Here is a 20,166-nt window from a genome sequence, read left to right on the forward strand (position 1 = left end):
GGGGTTGCGGCGCTCATCTCGCTTTATTGGCCGAGTTAGCGGGCATACAGCTTCCGGGTCATGTGGCCAGCATGACTAAGCCACTTCTGGCGAACCAGAGCAGCACACGGAAACGCCGTTTACCTTCCCGCCGGAGCAGTACCTATTTATCTACTTGCACTTTGCCATGCTTTCAAACTGCTAGGTTGGCAGGAGCAGGGACCAAGCAATGGGAGCTCACCCCGTCGTGGGGATTTGAACCGCTGACCTTCTGATTGGCAAGTCCTAGTCTCTGTGGTTTAACCCACAGCGCCACTCGCGTCCCTTACACTTACATACAGTTGTCCTGTTCAATGGTGCTGCATCATCCAGGATAAACATGTATTAGGGATTCCTACGCACACAATGGCCCATAGCTTACTGAAACCAATGGTAAATCTCTACTTGGTCCCCACCATTAAGCAGAGATGGGTGTACTTAAAGAGCACAGCAAAATTACACAATGATTGTTAGGTCTTATGCATGGATAGTTTTTCTCCTACCCATCCCTGGCCAAAAGCTGTGGTAATTGCCAGCTCTGATTAACAATTTACTTCTCTTCATGAATAGGTTCAGAGGGTTCCTTCGTGTGCAAAACAAAAAGTATACTCACATGCTATGTTTATTATGTAGAAAGACTAACAGGTCTTATTGCTCTGGACTGTAGTCCTCAATGTTAATACATATGGACTGCAGTGAAAAACGAGGAAAACTTTAAAGAATATAGTCGTCTATAGAGCTTTACACAGATTTTATACAAATACATATATTTGTACACCCAGAGTCCTGTAATTAGGGCAGGAAAACAAATGTAATCACACACACAAAAACCACATTTAGTGATCATTCACTTTCTTGGTTTTTATTTGCCTTCGAAGGCATGGGGTTTATTTATTTAGATTTATAATAATGCAGGATATACCTAAAGCAAATGTGTAACAGTGAGGTTAGTAGACATGAACCTTTCGAAAATATGTGAAAAGGGTAAAAATATATATATATAAAATCAGATTAGCAAAGATTAATCACACAGTGTTATTTTAACTATGTCTACCATTTAAAACCGTATAAGCAGCAGCCTTTCAATAAAGTCGCAAACCTCTTCTAATATAACTTTCCACCAGCATTTATAATTAGGCCAAAGCGAGATGTAAAAAATATCAGGAAAATTCTTCATGGGAATAATTTTTTTTTAAAGATGAAATGGTTTGTTACTTAGATAGGAAGCTCAGAATCAATCCCTTAAATCACAGTTACATTTGCACAGTTTAGAACCACGCTAAAGTCATTTTGTATACAAGGATACTGAATTTTATTTAAACCTGATTACAGGTCTTTAATTAAGTCAGTTATGTACCGTAAAGCTAAAGCACACACCAAAACCCTTTCTCTTTGTAATATTTCAAAATAAATCCTGGCATCTGCTGTAGCCCAGCAAATTAGAGGGGGGTGAGATCATGATTCATGACCTTCGATTAAACCCATGTATTTGATGAGTAACCGGCAAGAAGGCTCCAAAGACAGTTTGGTTGTTAACAGTGTCCGTTGTCAAAAGAGATTTCACAAGGTCTCCTCTTCACGTAGGAACTGGAACACAGATGAGAAGTCTTTCTGGGAATAGCCCTTGGCACACATGACCCTGTAGACCTGATGGGCTAGAGAGCCCAGAAGGACTGGCGTCTTGGTGTTGGTAGCGGAAACCTGGGCCAAGCCAAGATCCTGAAAAACAAAACAGAATTGGGGGAAGCAGAGCAAAAAAAGAAAGAAAGTAAAACAAGAATTAAAATCCGATTGTTGTTTTTATTATACAGCTTATACAGTGGTACCTCGGGTTACGAACGCTTCAACTTACGTTTTCTCAGGTTACGAATGATTGTAACCCAGAAGTAAGTTGTCCAAGCTCTCGGAGGCCTCCCCGCTGCCAGGAGGCAAACCTGGACAAAGGTGGGGCCTACGGAGCTCTCTGAGGCCTCCGCAAATGCCGGGAACCAAGCCCCGACATCCGCGGTGCCTAGAGCAGCTCTGCGAATGCCGGGAACCAAGCCCCGACGTCCACGGTGCCTGCTGGGCTCCATGAATGCCGGGAGCCAAGCCCCGATGTCCGCGGTGCCTAGAGTGGCTCTGCGAATGCCGCGAACCAAGCCCCGACGTCCACGGTGCCTGCAGGGCTCCGTGAATGCCGGGAACCAAGCCCCGACGTCCATGGTGCCTGCAGGGCTCTGTGAATGCTGGGAGCCAAGCCCCGATGTCCGCGGTGCCTAGAGCGGCTCCGTGAATGCTGGAAACCAAGCCCCGACGTCCGCGGTACCTAGAGTGGCTCCGCGAATGCCAGGAGCCATTCCCTGACGTCCACGGTGCCTGCAGGGCTCCGTGAATACCGGGAGCCAAGCCCCGATGTCCATGGGGCCTGCAGAGGCTTTGCAACTGGGCTCCAGCCGCAGGAGCTCTGAGGCCTCCACGAATGCCAGGAGCCAAGCTGATTGTGATTGTGGAAGAGGACCCTGAGCCCCCTCCAAACAGTGAGTGCACATAAGAAAAGAAATGTTAATTTTTTCCATCTAAAATACTGTCTTATTTATTTTATAGTATAGTACATTGATTATTGCTTTCATTTTATGGATCAATGGTCTCGTGAAACAGTAAAATTCGTGTTAAATTGCTGTTTTAGGGCGTGTTTTTCATCGTCTGGAACGGATCAACCCACTTTCCATTACTTTCAATGGGAAAGTCCGCTTCAGGTTAAGAAGGCTTCAGGTTAAGAACAGACTTCCAGAACCAATTAAGTACTTAACCTGAGGTACCACTGTACACAGAATCTGGCTTGTCAGAACAATCAACTGTGTTCAGAAACCAAACATTCTTCCAGGAAGGAGTGTGGTAGGGGGGAATCCTGCTTAGCGCTGGGTTTGGGTGCACATGAAAACTTCCCACAGAAGGCTCTCTCACACACCTGGAGCCAGTGACATAGCATGGGTTGCCAGCACGTAGGCACGGGTGAGTGGGAGAGAAATGGACAGAATACACATTCGCATTCAACTGCCTAGTAGTGGCATCCGTGTCACGCAGATTATCGCAACCACAGATATAAGAAAAGGAAGAGCAGTTCCGTCGTCTGGAGAGGTCACTTCCTGGTTCGCATGGAGAAGCTGTTTAGTGACAGAAGCATGAAACCGTATTGAGGCAATGTCAGGTGTTGAAATTTTGCACACAGACCCCAAATGAAAGCTGGAAAAGATATTGTACTTGGGACAGCAACGGAGGGAGGAAAAAAAGAACAAACAACTGGGGGGGGGAGTAGTCAGCTTTTTAATTTAAATTAATTTGTACTAATCTGGTATACCGTATTTTCCCCTCTATAACACGCAGATTTTTTCTCCTAAAAAGTAAGGGGAAATGTCTGTGCGTGTTATTGAGCGAATGTGTGGTCCCTGGAGCTGACTGTCCCAAGTACAGGGCAAAAATCAGGCAAAAATCATATCGCGCCGTCACGGAGGAGAGGAGGCTGCTGCTTTCCTGCATTCTGCCTCAGGGTCTTACTGCCCACCCTCTTCTGTTTTGTTACTGTGTTTGCTCAAACGGAACAAAGAGCAGGCAAATCCCCTCCCCTCCAGGCAAGCAGAGGGGAAAGCAGAGCGTCCTTCCCTCTAATTCCTCTCCGTGCTCCGGTGCTGCTGCTGCTGCTGCGTCTAGGGACTCGCAGGCAGCGGGAAACATGCAGGAGAGAGAGAGAGAGAGCTGGCTTGGGTGGGGGGGACTTTTGCCTTCCTTCCCCCCCCTTTAAACCCCTCTCTTGCATTCTTAGCCGGCTGCTTCTCCGCACACCCCTCTCGTGCTCCTTGTCCCTTCTATGTTTTTCCTTCCCTCCCCACTTAAAACATGGTTACAAAGCACGGATCCACATGGATCCTCAGGATCTTTGCATTGGGTCACCCCAAATTCACCATCAGATCACATAGCAATGATCTGATGCAAAAACAGGGCTGCAATGGTGCAAAAACGTGGTTACAAAGCATGGATCCACATGAATCCTCAGGATCTTTGCATTGGGTCACCCCAGATTCACCATCAGATCACATAGCATGTCCATGGCTACAGCCTGCACCAAAAAAACTCACGCACCCACTGTTGCCTGGGGCTGCAATGGTACAAAAACGTGGTTACAAAGCACAGATCGACATGGATTCTCAGGATTTTTGCATTGGGCTACCCCAAACTCACCGTCAAATCACATGTCTGTGGCCACAGCATGAAGCACAAAAATGATACATTCACTGTTTCATTCAGATTTTTTTTTCTTGTTTTCCTCCTCTAAAAACTATGTGCGTGTTATGGTCAGGTGCGTGTTATCGAGCGAAAAATACGGTAATTTGTTAAAAATCCTGGAAAATCAATAGAATATAAAGAAAGAAATTTTGTGCTCCCTAACAATTTTGCACCTGGGGCAACCACCCCTGTGGCCTCCCCATGCTACACTACTGTCTGGAGCAAGCAGGATCGTCTTCTCTTTGCATCAGCTGGTGCAGGTACGGGTACCAGTCATGGCTGGTAGAAGGCACTTCTAGCCACTGAGGCCAGCTAGGCCTCTGGTGACAAAGCTGGATCCAGAAGCTCCCTGAGACTGCGTCTCTTCAGGTGGACTGTAACCCCAGGCAAGGTGGGCGATGGATCCGTTTCTTGGACATGGGAACCACTCACCCACAGTGCCTCCAGGAGTCCAGCTCAGCTGATTTTCCTTCATCCATCCAAGAACCAGCCTATGTTTTATATGCATTACATCTTAATTGGTTGGTTTAATGTGTTTTTCCATGTGACGTTAGCTTTCCCAAGCCCTTAGGATAAATCCTAAGATCAGGGGTCAGCAAACTTTTTCTGCAGGGAGCACCGGTTCACTGTCTGTCAGACCTTTGGGGGGGGGCTCGGAATATATTTTGAAAAAAATATATGCCCCACAAATAACCCAGAGATGCATTTTAAATAAAAGGACACATTCTACTCATGTAAAAACACGCTGGATCCGGCCCCCAGGCCTTAGTTTGCCTACCCATGATTTAGATGGACGCGGCTTTGAACTGATTTTGTATTTTTCTGTGAAATGCAGGAAAATCTGTACACAATAATACGATGTGCTGCTAAAAGTCATGAGCAGGAGAAGGTACTGAAAGAAAACATTTATTCTGTTCAGCAAGAAGGATAAGTCACTTTTCTATATGAGCACATTTATGGTTTTCCCCCCCGATATACGTACCTTGGCCATGAGGGTCGTTCCAAAGCCACCTTGATAATTGTTAGCAGAAGGGACGCCATCCATTACTCCTGGCACTGGGTTGTAAGTATCGCTTGACCAACAACGGCCTGAGCTCATATTTAGGATTTTGGCCAGCAGCTTTGGGTCAAGCCCTAACCTGTCAAAGGTCAAAAGAAGAGAAGTGTTCGTGTCAAAATGCACATGTTATGGGTGACTTATTTTTATATGCGAGGCCCGTGTTGTCATTTCTCTACCTTTATTCCAAGACTTGAAAAATGATCTGGAGCACTGATATGAAGAGAGGGGAGACCCTTCCTTAAATTAAAGGTCATCAATCGTCCATACACTTTTTGCATGCAGATTGTGAGGTGAAAGTAGGAATAATAATAAAAAAACCAGGTGCTTCAGAGCCAGAGGCTCCCTAGAAGATAATATTATATCCTTAAAATTCAAGTGATATTCTTGGAAATGAGGTGAACCATCAACTGCCAAGTTAGAAGCATGGTTGTTATACACACTGCAGTATCAGTAATAAGACTAAGATCTTCTCCTTATTATTATCTTTCTTTTTATTAAATCTTTATTACACTCTCTTGCTCAAGAGGCAAGTCTACACAACACTGTGACATATGCTCTCTATCTATTCAGAGACATGCATTATAGTTCTGGGTCAATTGCTGAGAAGGTTACTGATCCTGATAAAATAAAGCTTGTCCAAGCAGAAACATCATTTGTTCTATCGCCATCACTGAGTTGAAAGAACAAACCACTATGCAGTGGAGGGTAGTCTTTAAAACATAGTGGAAAATATTTTAATACTGCACGCTGGTTGGTTTTTTAAAAAATAAAATCTGGCATGTTCCTGTGGTTGTTGCCGTCAAGCTGCAAAGTGTGATTTTATAGCAGTTATACTAGCAGGTATAATCAGAAACAAAAGCTGTTAAAAGTTAGTTTCACATAAATGCTAGGTATGTAAAAAGGAGAGACTTACAGAGATTTGGTTAACAAGAGAAAGAAAAGTAATGGTTCTAGGAAAGCAAAACATCCACACTTTGTAGTTTTAAAACTAGAAGTTAAGTTAATAAGAGAAAGAGGAACAGAACTTTTTATAACATTAACCCCCTGAAACCTCTCAGGAGTTACTGCTTTTGTTAACAGCATTTCTCAAGAACTCTTGTTTGAAAACTATACTAGGCAAAAAAACCAGAATTGTTTTCCGTGGTACAACAAACAGTGAAAGCAATCAGCTATTCTTGTCTGTAGTATGCCATTTAAGAAACACGAAAGCTCAAGTACTAAAACAATTCAATCCCCAGTTATCCAGACAACACATTATGTATTTCTTTGCATTATAAATCTACAGGCTCTGATGCAATTTTCCAAAATCCTTCTAGAAATTCAATATTTATATATTTTAAATAATTTATCATAGTGCTCCTGATTAACAGTCATCCTTGAACAGTCATTCTTGAACAGCTCCGTTTTCAAATGTTTCGGCTCCCTAACACCGAAAACCCAAAAGTAAATGCTCCTGTTTTCGAATGTTTTTCGGAACCCGAACTTCTGACGCAGCTTCCGCTTGAGTGCTAGAAGCTCTTGCACCCAATTGGAAGCCGTGCCTCGGTGGTTGAACATTTCAGAAGTCGAACTGTCTTCCGGAACGGATTACGTTCGACAACCAAGGTTTGACTGCATTAGGATTTTACATCATTCTTCCTTACAGAAATAACCCCCCCCCCAAAAAAAGACAACCCCAGCCACCTAAAATTGACAAAAGCAGTGGAATAAAAGCAGCAGTAAAAAATAATAATAATAATAAAAGCTCCTTCAGATAGTACGAAGTCTGGGAGGAAGAAAAGGCTATCCCTTGGTGCTGAAAAGGCACCAGGCGAGACCTCCTGGGGAGAGAATTTCATAGATGAGGTTTCACAACAGACCCTCTTCACAGTTGCCACCCACCTTAGTAAAGGTAAAGAGACCCCTGACCATTAGGTCCAGTGGTGACTGACTCTGGGGTTGCGCGCTCATCTCACTCTATAGGCCGAGGGAGCTGGCGTACAGCTTCCGGATCATGTGGCCAGCATGACTAAGCCGCTTCTGGAGAACCAGAGCAGCACACGGAAACGCCGTTTACCTTCCCGCCGGAGTGGTACCTATTTATCTACTTGCACTTTGATGTGCTTTCGAATTGCTAGGTTGGCAGGAGCAGGGACCGAGCAATGGGAGCTTACCCCGTCTCAGGGATTTGAGCCACTGACCTTCTGATCGGCAAGCCCTAGGCTCTGTGGTTTAACCCACAGTGCCACCCGCATCCCACCACCCACCTTACCTCACATCATATACTGGGGGTAATCAGAGAAGGGTTTCTGAAGATGACTTCAGTGCACAGGGAGCAGAAATTCCTTCTCCTATCTTGAAGCCATGTACAGCTTTAAAAGGTAAGTGACAGCCCTCTGAATCGAGCTTGGAAACAGACCGTTAGCCAGCAAACCTCTGTCAGCACGGACAAGATGTCCTGACGTTCAGCCCCTGCAGTGGTGGACTCTGGGCTCTCAAATTTCAGCGGTGACCTGTGCAACACTAAAATTCCTCCCCACCCGCCTCTTGTGCTTTGTTCTACAGCATTATTTTGATGTATTTGGCAGGGCAGCACCCGGTGAGACCACAATGGTTGTGCTACTCTTAAACCATCCCGGCACTGCTAAACTAACCTCCAGTCTAAAGACTGATCCTCAATCATGTGAAGGGTACCTCGTCCATCTTTCCCATTTTAATACAGGAGACTCACTTGACAACATTTCGTGCATATGTTTAATTTTCAACGCACTCCCCACATAGGTACACTCCCAGCAACTCACTAAGGTAACCCATACCGCCAAGGTTGTAGACAAGTCAGTGGACCATATACTGGAATGTTAGTTAAGGATCCATTGAAAATTATTAAGTACCACGAGGGTTTGATTCACTCAAAACTCTTGTTACCAAATTCAGGATTTAGATACTTTGACATTATACCACTTCCAGAACAGAACTTCCCTCTGTTATATAAAAAATGGGCATATTGCATATTTGAAATTTACCAACCACCCAAGGAGGTGTATTCTGAAGTGCAAACTTGGGGGGTGGGGGGAATGGGGAAAGAGAAAAGTGGTTTTCCATGTGGAATCAAACTGGTGCAGCTCCACTGTCAAGGCAGGAGTAGGTCATCAATAACTGACAAGGTGTCAATGAAGTTAACTCCTTATTCAAAGAAACAAAACAGCTCAGTCCTAGTGAGCAGAGCAACGCTTCCCAGTAGTTTTTGCCCAATGACGCAGTTGCGAAGAGTGAGGGTCCCTGCCTTCCCACCATTCTCTAAGTCTCTTCCTCTCCAGGTTCATCCCAGGCAACTAGAGACTTCGCCTTGTCTGTCTTTGCTCCACCCTCTTCATACCTCTGATCGCTCATCATCATCCCACCACTCTGAGCCCCAGCTGGTGTCTCCCACCACCCGTCTGCATCCAGCCAGTCCATGACATCCACTGATGGAATGTATCCATCAGCATCATTTGGAGGAAGGCAATCCTGGACAAGTCCTGGTGCCCTCAACAACTCCCTCAGCTGGCATGGCCAATGGCAAGGATGATGGAAGTTCTAGTCCACAACATATGGAGGTACCATGCTGGCTACCCCTGTTCTAAAAAAACTCCAATGCACTCACACCACTCAATTTTAAAAGAAAACTTTAAAAAATCTAGAAAGCCCAATATTCAAAATGATGTGTTCTCACACACCATGTGGTGTTCTTCAAGCGACTCCTTTCCCTGATCCTTCCCTTTTTATCCCTTGCAGCAAGTATATCATTAAAAGGAGCAAGTTAGAGGTGTTTTGCATTTCATCTTTCCGAGGATTCATCTACTGGTGCGTAGATAACTGACAGCTAAAATTAGACACGTATTAAAATCAGTTACTGAAGAAGTCCTCTGTCTTCCACTGCGCCCAAAGCTTGTAATGGTCTGAAAGCGGGTAGAATATACAGTAATTGTCATTCAGTAAGAGTCTATCCTAGAAAGTCATGCTTCAGTGGAGAAGACTGAGTTTCCATTTGAAATCAACAAATTAATCCAAGACAGGTATCTGAAAGGGCAAGTTTAATAGGAAGCAGCTACTGGGCTCTCAACCATGATAAAATGTTATTGCTGTTTCCCTGTAAATTGGCTTGGAACATATGATACTTTCTGCATAAGAGCTCTATTGCTGTTCAAGAGATATACTGCTCAAGCTATCAAAACGATGACAGTCTGTCAGTCCCCATAATAACTTGCCACCGGACATGGCGAGAGGATGTGCAACGCACGCATGCATTTACAATTGCAAAGGTGTTCCACATTTTGGGCAGGGGGTGAGGAGAGAGAGGGAGAGAAGTACCACATTGTTTGTGCAGCATCCCGTCCATAATTGCAGCAGATAATCCACACGGAAATACTTAAAAGTCTTCAAAAGCTAGCAGGGGGTTCAGGTCTACTGAAGTGCACAACACGTCTAGTTTTGTTTGTTAAAGGTAAGTTTGAAACTTTAGTTATCTGACTAGCTAAATCTTGTACATTTTATTATGCAATTGCAACCTCAATGGTAACCGACTTCTGGTTCACGCTTGGTCTATTCAGGGGCATAGCTGTTGGAAAACGCCCTGGGGGTGAGCCTGCAAGCCCCTGGCACTCCGAGTGTCCTCAAGTATGCGCAGCTCCAGAGAAGGCATTCTTCCCTCATCTCCAGTGCGCTCAGCGACATAAACCAGTTGGTATTATGCACACTAATCTTCTAGCTTAACACAGCAAGTAGCTTGAGACATCGTAGAGCTAATCTACTATTTATTTACACACTATGTACAGAAAAAAACATAATGGCGTCTGTCCTCTCCAGCTCCGAGAGAACAAACAGGACAAGTAAAACGTGGGGCTACCTTTGAAGGTGACCCGGAAACTACAACTAATCCAGAACGCAGCAGCTAGACTGGTGACTGGGAGCGGCCGCTGAGACCATATAACACCGGTCTTGAAAGACCTACACTGGCTCCCAGTACGTTTCCGAGCACAATTCAAAGTGTTGGTGCTGACCTTTAAAGCCCTAAACGGCCTCAGTCCAGTATACCTGAAGGAGCATCTCCATCCCCATCATTCTACCCGGACACTGAGGTCCAGCACCGAGGGCCTTCTGGCGGTTCCCTCATTGCGAAAAGCCAAGTTACAGAGAACCAGGCAGAGGGCCTTCTCGGTAGTGGTGCCCTCCCTGTGGAACGCCCTCCCACCAGATGTCAAAGAGAACAACAACTACCAGACTTTTAGAAGACATCTGAAGGCAGCCCTGTTTAGGGAAGCTTTTAATGTTTGATGTATTACAGTATTTTAATATTTTTTGGAAGCCGCCCAGAGTGGCTGGGGAAGCCCAGCCAGATGGGCGGGGTATAAATAATAAATTATTATTATTATTAAAGTGAAAGTATATTACAGCAGAAGAAATAAGACTGTCTTCAGCTTCTCACGCTCTTCTCAGACAGGTATGTGATTTACAACAATCTCATCTGCAGCATTGGAGGAATGAAATACTAACAATAGTGTGGGAGGTGCTGGGGGCATGGTGTGGCCAGGTGCACAATTTTTGAGGGGGCACAAATCAGGCGCTCCATGCAAGCAACCCCAGCCCAGCCCAGCGCTCCTCACCACTGCCAAGGGCCTTGTTGGCCGGCCAGACTCCCCCCTGCAGGCAGCTCAGCATGGCCGAGTTTTGCTCTGGAGGGAGTGGGGTTGCTTTGGTGCACGTGCACCCTGGGCACCGGCAACTGCTGCTATGCCACTGGGTCTACAGTCTGAAGCAAGTTTAAATAGCAGCCACATTCCTAGGTTAGTTTTTGTTATCTCATCCCAGCTAGGAGCAGTGAATAACCTCCCCTCGTCCAATGGGCAGCAGCAGCTTCACTCCATACACCCCACCCTCAAGGGCACGTGGAGGCACTTCCTACTTGTACCCTCTGTGCTTGTTGAGTCCTTCCCACCATATATTATTCCTATGTACTTTATGTTGTCCAAAGTGCATACCCCTTTTCATCCTCTCTTCTTTGCTCTTAAAAGCAGAAGCCGCGGAAAGTAAGATCTGCACACATACGTGTGCAAACAGTTCACAAGTCCATCTTCGGCTTGAATAATCTGCTTCTCCGGTGTTCAGAATGAAGAATCCTACAAAACTAGCCTTGTGCTTTAATTAAGCGTTCTAGTGACATAAGCAGAATAACAATGCGTTCCTATCATGATAATGTATTCTTCAGGGGGAAATTTACTACAGAGGGATTTCTACTTGCTGAAACAATTTTCTTTTCCAACCTAGCAAAAGCTCTATAAATTGCAAACACGGTGTGTATTTTATTAGAGAACAATTCTGTCACTTCGAAAAACACACTTGTCAGCCCCAAAGAAATTGATAGCAGACAACATTCATTTTTAGTAGTTCTAAGCTACTTGAAGAATGTTGGTAAGTGCTTACTCGCAGCTATTCACATGCACAGAACTATGCTGCTTTGATTTTGCTAGTAGGGGGACACTGCTGCAAATTTAAGACTATGGCAATTTCCAAAAGTTAGAAGAAAAGTCAATCAGAGCTGAAGATTCAGTGTGCATATTTTTCCCATGCTGTTTTGAGAATGGCTGAGTTCCCTGTCATCCAGTACAGTTTCCTTTTTAAAAAAACAACTGAGAATCTGAAAACACTTTCAATGTACAGTCAGGTTTATAGTAAATGAGAAAATAATGTTTCAGTATAACATACTATCCTGACCCATCAGTAGTAGAAACGGCGAAGAGTGTAATGGAGTCGTAAAAGGAGAAGAAAAATTAATGCAGGACAGATGCTTGAGTTCTCCAGCCCAAGTCACTGTTTCATATACACAGGCACACACTCATGCATTTTGTAATAGGAGAATGGATGTGCTATTACCTGATACTGTGGGTGGGAGCCAATCCTTCACAATCTAGCATCACTTCTGTGCACTTTCTGATCTCATGCACACATTAGTGATCCTTCAATGGGTGTGCAGAGCTGTATTCCAGTATCCTTCGCAACTAGCCTAATTTTTGCATTTATTGTTCCTTAGGCAAGGAACCAGCATTCAAAGTTCATAACACTTTACAGGATTTTTTTAAATAACCCCTCCACCCAGCAATATCAACTTTCATTAACAGGCATGAGAACTTCTAAAGAGCAAGATGGATTGCCAAGTGTTCCCAACCAACTGTTACACTTCATTGTGTAGCTTTGCTACAAGACAGTGGACCACCGTTTCTGAACATACATGCAAATGGGCACAGCACATGATGAAATGACTCCATGGTTTAGCAGCCAAGGTTAGAAGGAAACATGCACCATCTTGGACTAGTTGCTAATTAGACCCACTAATAGTTCCAAAGGACAATGCCCAAAATCCAGGGAGTGTTTATGATAAGAATAACTTTTTTTTTTTAAAAAAAAGATATTTATTAAAATTTTCCATTGTAATACATTAAAAAATCAAAAAAGAAGAAACAAAAAAATTTAAAAACACATAGAATTCACAATCCTTATTTTCAATAACATATTTCCCTGACTTCCCCACACCTCCCCCTCTTGTATTTCAATTCAAATTGTTGGTTCAACAAGTTCTTGTCCCTAATTTTTAACCTTTTTATATTTTATATTTAGTTCATTTTGAAAAACCAATTTTGCCTTGTAAACATCAATGATTATACATCAGTGCTTATTCTTGACCACTGTTGGCTAGGAAATGGTTTTCACATGCAGATTGGCCAACCGTGAGATCCAGCTGCACCCACATTTGTAAAATGTTTTAGAACAGAAAAGAAAACTGAATGAAAGACACTGTTTGAATACTAAGCAGATTTGGGTCAAACGTTTTCTGGAGGAAGAAAACTCGTGTGCAGTCTTGTAAAATGGAAAGAGCCATGTTCAGTGGTAGAAAATATGCCCTACATGAAGAAGAAAAAAACCAATCCAGTTCAATCCTGCCATCTTCAAATAAGCCTCGGAAACATTCCTGTCTGTAATCCTGGAAAGCCCCTCCTATAATAATAATTTATTATGTATACCCCGCCCATCTGGCTGGGTTTCCCCAGCCACGCTGGGCGGCTTCCAACAGAATATTAAACTACAACAACCTATTAAACATTAAAAGCTTCCCTAAACAGGGCTGCCTTCAGATGTCTTCTAAATGTCAGGTAGTTGTTTTTCTCTTTGACATCTGGTGGGAGGGCGTTCCACAGGGCGGGTGCCACTACCGAGAAGGCCCTCTGCCTGGTTCCCTGCAGCTTGGCTTCTCGCAGCGAGGGAACCGCCAGAAGGCCCTCGGAGCTGGACCTCAGTGTCCGGGCAGAACGGTGGTGGTGGAGACGCTCCTTCAGGTATACTGGACCGAGGCCATTTAGGGCTTTAAAGGTCAGTGCTAGTCAGTGCAAATGAGAGGCAGGGAATTGGCAGCCGGTGGACCGGATTTGACCCACGTGATGGCCTTTTGTAGCAGCCCAACAGCCTCTCCTCAGCCCCCATGCTTCTTCCGGCTTCTATGTTATGACTTGCCCTAGAAGGAAGAGTCTCCTTGGGCTGATTGTAGTGCTCCTGTGCTGCATGCTAAGAAAGAGCTATTTTCAAAACTGCAACCCATGCATAAACAGATTGATCTTCTCTTTTGCCAGTTCACAGTTTTGTGTGTGTGTGTGTGTGTGTGCGTGTGTGTGTGTGCGTGCATGCATGGTGCACATAAGTTGTCCCCACCTGCTTTTGGTTTGGTCCTAAGTGCCACTGACATGCCCCCTCCCCATCAGAGGGTTGACCACAACAGCTCGCCACACTTGAGCAGATAAAACTGACCTAGATGGACCAATGGTCTGACTCACAATAAAGCTTCTTCCCACATTTCCAGAAGTCAAAGTCATTTATATCCTCATAAAATGAAACTTAAACCAAATCTCAATGCTTTCTGTAAGACTTTGCTCACACAGATCTGTTCTATTAGCAGTTGCATCAATTCATTGTGTGTGAACATATACATATATATATATATCCCCTTCATGGCTCACTGCCTTGTTGTGGCGAAGGGGCTTGAATGAATCCAAGAAGCTATGAGCTATGCTGTGCAGGGCCACCCAAGACGGACAGGTCATAGCCAAGAGTTTAGACTAAATGTGACCCACCTGGCGAAGGAACTGACAAACCACTCCAGTATTTTGCCAAGAAAACTCCATGGACATAAAAAAGGAGAAGCTTTGAGAAGAAAGTGAGTTTCTCCAAGGCATGCTCTGGTTCATGGGGTCACGGAGAGTCGAACAGAACTAAGACGACTAAACAACAACACACACTCTCTCTATCTATATATATATACATACACACACACACACACAAACACACACACACCCCAGGCTGATTATATGCATGACCTCCTTCTCTACACGTAGGAAGTAACAAATACCAGCAATATTTCTCTGCTCAGATCCTCTTAGATTTGCCTACACATAGTAGGTAGGGGGGGGGGGAGATAGCAGGGAAAGGTAAGAAGCAGGGCCATTTATCCTGTGTTATAGACTTGGAAGCATAGCTTGTGGACTAGTCTAGTTCTCCGCTCTGGGGGCAGGAGAAAGAGACATAGGCGAGAGTGTCACACTCACCATGACTGGGAATGCTGTTGCCTCGAGAAGTCTCTTTCCACCATTTCATTTTCTTCAAGATAGAAATGCCTTCTCTTTATGCAATCTGGCAATAGGGGCAGACTTATGCTCAGGAGAGGCAGATAATTTAGACTGCAGACAATGCTGCATTGCTAATGATGTGGGCTAAGACTCATAGAATTCCTTAAACCTGGCATCAATCAAAGCAGTCAGAACCTAAACAGAATCCAAATTTGCACCACAAACCTTAACCTGGAATATGAAAACCCGGAGATACTTGCATGCTACAGTGGCTGCAAAAACCAATTAGGGTTGCATAGCATTATGGTGCCAGATACTTCAGGCTACTGAATATTTTTTATAACAGAAAATGTGAGTTTCTACTTGAACTAAATACAATGAAGTCATAGGTGATTGATTTTTCATTAAGCAAACCATGACTTAAAACTGACTATGATACAGCTTTACAATCCTCAATTACAACAGCACTATACCACCTTATGGGTTTTATTATGGCTTGTTAAAGATACGCTTCCCTATCTTACAGATGCTCAATTTTAAAATGTAAATGGTAGAGGATATTGATAAACCAATTAGCACTGATGCAAAGCAAATTCCTCTTTTATCTCAATTACAACATGACAACTTAATAGGTCAAGATAGTCTAACATCTGAGACAAGGGCAATTCAATAAAACAACTGCATCTTGATATGGTAATTAAGAGGAAATGTGAATCCATTATCCTGCCTTTTGGGTACATGTGTGTGCATGTGTTAATATACATTTACTTATATATATATACAGCTTTGCACACACTCATGTGTTTCTTATTATCTTCGCCAATATCAAAACAGGAATTTATTATTTAGGATCAGGACCCACAAGTATTTATGGGGTACACAGCTCCTAGAGAGCAACTGAAACGACAAATATAAAACAATGTGGTCAACATTACTGAAACCCTCGCAATATTTAGGAACAAAACAGTCAAAGACTGCAAAGTTAAATTAAATGTATACTGTTCATAAGGAAGCAGAGCACTACATACGACATGTAGAGCAGAAAATCATAAATATGTTGACAGGGAATCAATCTCTTAACAACAATAATCTCTCTCAGTTTAATTAATAAACGTCATTCCATGTGAGAGCTGGATGCGAGGGTTTGTACTTAAGTGATGGGTGGCAGAAGCAGAACAGAGATCTTGCCGCTGTACTATCCACTCCAATGCCTACCCACCTTCCTTAGTGAACTGGTAGCAGCAGTTGAAATGTAAGATAGCCTTCCTCATCTTTACTCAGGACAGGGATAAAATGGAGATACAGTCGTACCTTTGTTCTCAAATTTAATCTGTTCCAGAAGTCTATTTGACTCCCGAAACGGTTTGAAAACAAAGACATGGCGGACATTCACGGCAGACATTCGGCTTTCAAAAGAACATTCGCAAACTGGAACACTCACTTCCAGGTTTGCGGCGTTTGGGAGCCAAAACATTCGACTGCTAAGGCGTTCATCGACCAAGGTATGACTGTAGTAGCCAGGTTTATGCAACACGCGTGAATGCTATACAACATTAACTTAAGTGTTAGATGCAGATTTTGCTGAGTGATTTGATTGTACTGAACCTTACTGGAATCTTCTATATATGCCAATGAAGGTTTGAGAACTGAGAACTGAACTGGCTTGCAAAATCGAGTTTAAGAGGATTGGCTAGATGGTCCAAAGAGTAGCTAATGGCTCACTACAGGAGGGAGTTATGTTTACCGGTATGCAAACGATAAGCTCTGGAATACACGGCTAGAAAAAGAGTTAAACATAATAAAAATAATTTTTAAAAGAACAAAACGAAACTGCAGGATAGACATTGAACATAAGTATAAATTGCTTTAAACCATCCCTTATCCTTGTTCCAATTCAATTTTTTCAGTGTCCTTATTTTTGTATCCCAAACAGCAACAGCTATGCAGTTCAGAGTTTGCAAATCTAAGGGGGAAACCTAGGGAAAAGGTGAGAGAACTCTCCACTGCAAATAGGCCAAGGAGTGCTTAACATGCTTAATGCCCATGGAAAAGGTAAAAGGTAAAGGTAAAGGAAGCCTAGACAGTTAAGTCCAGTCAAAGGCAACTACGGGGCGTGGTGCTCATCTCACTTTCAGGCCAAGGGAGCTGGCATTTGTCCACAGACAGCTTTTTGTGTCATGTGGCCAGCATGACTAAACCGCTTCTGGCGCAATGGAACAGCGTGATGGAAACCAGAGCGCACGGAAACAGTTTACCTTCCTGCTGCAGTGGTACCTATTTATCTACTTGTAATGGTGTGATTTCGAACTGCTAGGTTGGCAGGAGCTGGGACAGAGCAACGGGAGCTCACCCTGTCACAGGGATTTCTGTTCTCATCCTGAAGCAAAGTTCTTAACCCGAGGTACTATTTCTGGGTTAGTGGAGTCTGTAACCTGAAGCCTCTGTAACCCAAGGTACCACTGTAATGGAAGTGAGAGCTTGCTATAGAAATCAAGGGAGAAATGAAACATCTTGTTGTAGCTTGAACTGGGCACCCATTGTACTTACCCAACATCTCCCAACTCTCCCCTTGGAAACCTCTCTCCCACAAAAAAAAAAAGTCCAAAGAAAACTGAGCATGCTCAGTACACACCGAACGCTGACTGACAAATTGTGTGGTGGTGGAGGATGGAAAACCATTGTTCTGTTTTGAGCAATGGACCCGGCATGTTCCAGGTGAGGCTTCAGCGGCACCCTGGACAGCTCCATGCAGGGCTCAGGCGGAAGACTATGTAACAGGAGAGCTTGGACATTGTTTCAGTGGTGGCAGTGTTCTCCACACTTTTGATTCAGCTAAAGTAAGCAAACCAAGCAATTATATTTCCCAAGTGCTGAATTAGCAATACCTTACTTGTAGTTTAATTGCTAGCCTCCTTTTCATGGTGTGTGAGGTTTTTTATTAAAGTGTTTTGTAGCCTATATTTCAGGACGTCACATTTTAAATGAGCCAAGATAAAATAAGACAATGAGAAAAGTCAACAGAATGTCCCATCGGTTGCTTTCTAGCCTAGCCACTTAGAATATGCTTCACAGAAGAGGGAGGAAGCTCATTCTTGGAGTGCAGGAATAGCTAACATAGTGTTCTCCAGATGTTGTCCAGCTACAACTCCCACCAACCCTTGCCAGCATGGTGGCCAAGAATGATAGGAGTCAAGGATAACAGGCAATTGCCTACCTTTGTATTAAGGCATAGGAATGTGGAGGGTCAGTTATTTGTTCTCAAAGCTTTTCGTCATCTCACAGCTTACATTAATGCTCGTGTATGTTGCTCTAAGTCTACACATCCCATAGTTCATGGTGCCAGAGATGTCCCTACTTTTCTAAAACTTCCACACTGATCTACCAACACACTGATCTTCTCCCACAGTACAGCCCTTTAACAAAACTGAGGCACTTCTGCAATCAATTAGATGCAGATTTTTTAAAAGGAAAACAAAATGCATTGTTTCCACATGAGACTTAAGATGACACTATAATATCCATAAAAAATCCCTTAATGCATCTTGCCCATGGCCAAGATCTTAATATATGTTATTTCCAGATAGCTGAGGCCACAAATGTCATGTTATTTAGTTATTTAGAAAAGTCGTGTTTCTTATTTGTAGCATGACCTTTGTGATAATTTTCTTAATTTTGTCTTTTACTATCCTAAACCATGGTATTGTTCAGGTTATAGGAAGAAAACAATTAGTTATGGGAATGATTGCTGTGGCCAGCAATTATCAGGATATTATTAAAGGCCCAGTATCAGAGAAATGTTTCTATGGTACTTAACCAGCCCATACTGGACAGTCTGTCCAGTCAAAGCAGGTTTTTAAAAATAGGGGAAGACAGCAGGGAAAAGACTAGATTGCAATGGTATGGCAATGACTTCATCCGGACTCTCCAACTAGTGAATGAATGGCATTAATTCTAGAGAAAATGGCTAGAATGTAAACAACCTCTGTCTCCAGACTTTTTACATGATCAATCATGCTGTGGTGAGATAGATATTCTGCAAGGAGAAACAGACTCCTATATCTCAAGGCAAGATTCTTACTGACTGAGATTCTTATCCGTACTTCTCTATAGATAGGAGCCACCAGAATGGACTGTGATCTACACTTGTCAAAATATTAAAAAAACAAGGAATCAACAGCAGCAGCAGCAAGTTTTCCATTTTTCACATCAAACAGAAGTGGGTGCAGATTTGAGACAGGGAAGCATTGTGGCTATTTGCTACTGTGTTGGAATATGGAAGAATATTTAGAAAATTTATAACCCACCTGTTAATCCAATGATCTTCAAAATGGCTTGTGACAGACTGTAGTAACACAAAGCAACCCTCCCTCTCCCAACTCAGCAGCCTTAGAGAAACTTCCCTACAGTTTCTCTTTCTCAGGCCAATGGATGGGTCCAGGTTTATTTTGCTCTTGTCATGAGGATGCAACATCACAGTGACCATTAGTCCTCTGACTAATGTACAGCAGCCAGTGTACTATAGGCAGTTTTATAAATACAGTGGTACCTCGGTTTTTGAACGTAATCCCTTCTGGAAAACTGTTCGAGTTCCGAAATGTTTGAAAACCAAGGCGCAAAGGGCAGTCTGCAAATTCAAATCAGAAAAGTGAGAAACACGCAGCGGAAGATGTTCGACTTCTGAGGCATGTTCGAAAATGGAAGCATTTACTTCCGGGTTTGCAGCGTTCGAGTTCCAAAACGTTCGGGAACCGAGGTACCACTGTACAAACGTAATTCGTTCCGGAGGTCTGTTCTTAACCTGCAACCATTGTTAACCTGAGGTACCACTTTAGCTAATGTAAAGCCTCCTGCTGCCACCGCACGATTTCTGTTTTCATCCTGAGGTAAAGTTCTTAACCCGAGGTACTACTTCCAGCTGTGTGGAGTCTGTAACCCGAAGTGTTTGTAACCCGAGGTGTTTGTAACCTGAGGTACCACTGTAATAAAAAGCAACAAAAGCAACACTAATGCTATGTTGGCAACGAATCTGGGTTTGCTGGGTTTGTTTACAATCACAGGGATGCAACTATTATTTAATATCTATTGTGGTTTTCAGAGTCAAGGATCAAGTAGAAAGAAAGACAGGAATTCCCACGTCTGGGGCTTCCCAGAAACCTTGCCAGCTTAGTAAGTGCATGCTCAGCAGTTAGTAGATACAGG

General features: G+C 43.5%; 1 protein-coding gene across 1 annotated transcript in view; it reads right to left on the bottom strand.

Moving 5' to 3' along the window:
• Positions 1–864: 864 nt before the first annotated feature.
• HIBADH (3-hydroxyisobutyrate dehydrogenase) overlaps positions 865–20,166 on the bottom strand; it is a 70,575-nt gene continuing 51,273 nt past the window's right edge. Inside the window, exons 7-8 of the mRNA XM_053409855.1 lie at positions 5,264–5,420; positions 865–1,737 (exon numbers count right to left, since the gene is read on the bottom strand). Coding sequence (XP_053265830.1) covers positions 1,579–1,737; positions 5,264–5,420 — 316 coding nt within the window. The 3' untranslated portion in view covers positions 865–1,578. The remainder of the gene's footprint in view (positions 1,738–5,263; positions 5,421–20,166) is intronic.

This window comes from Podarcis raffonei, chromosome 12 (genome assembly GCF_027172205.1).
Source record: "Podarcis raffonei isolate rPodRaf1 chromosome 12, rPodRaf1.pri, whole genome shotgun sequence".
Classification (NCBI taxonomy): domain Eukaryota; kingdom Metazoa; phylum Chordata; class Lepidosauria; order Squamata; family Lacertidae; genus Podarcis; species Podarcis raffonei.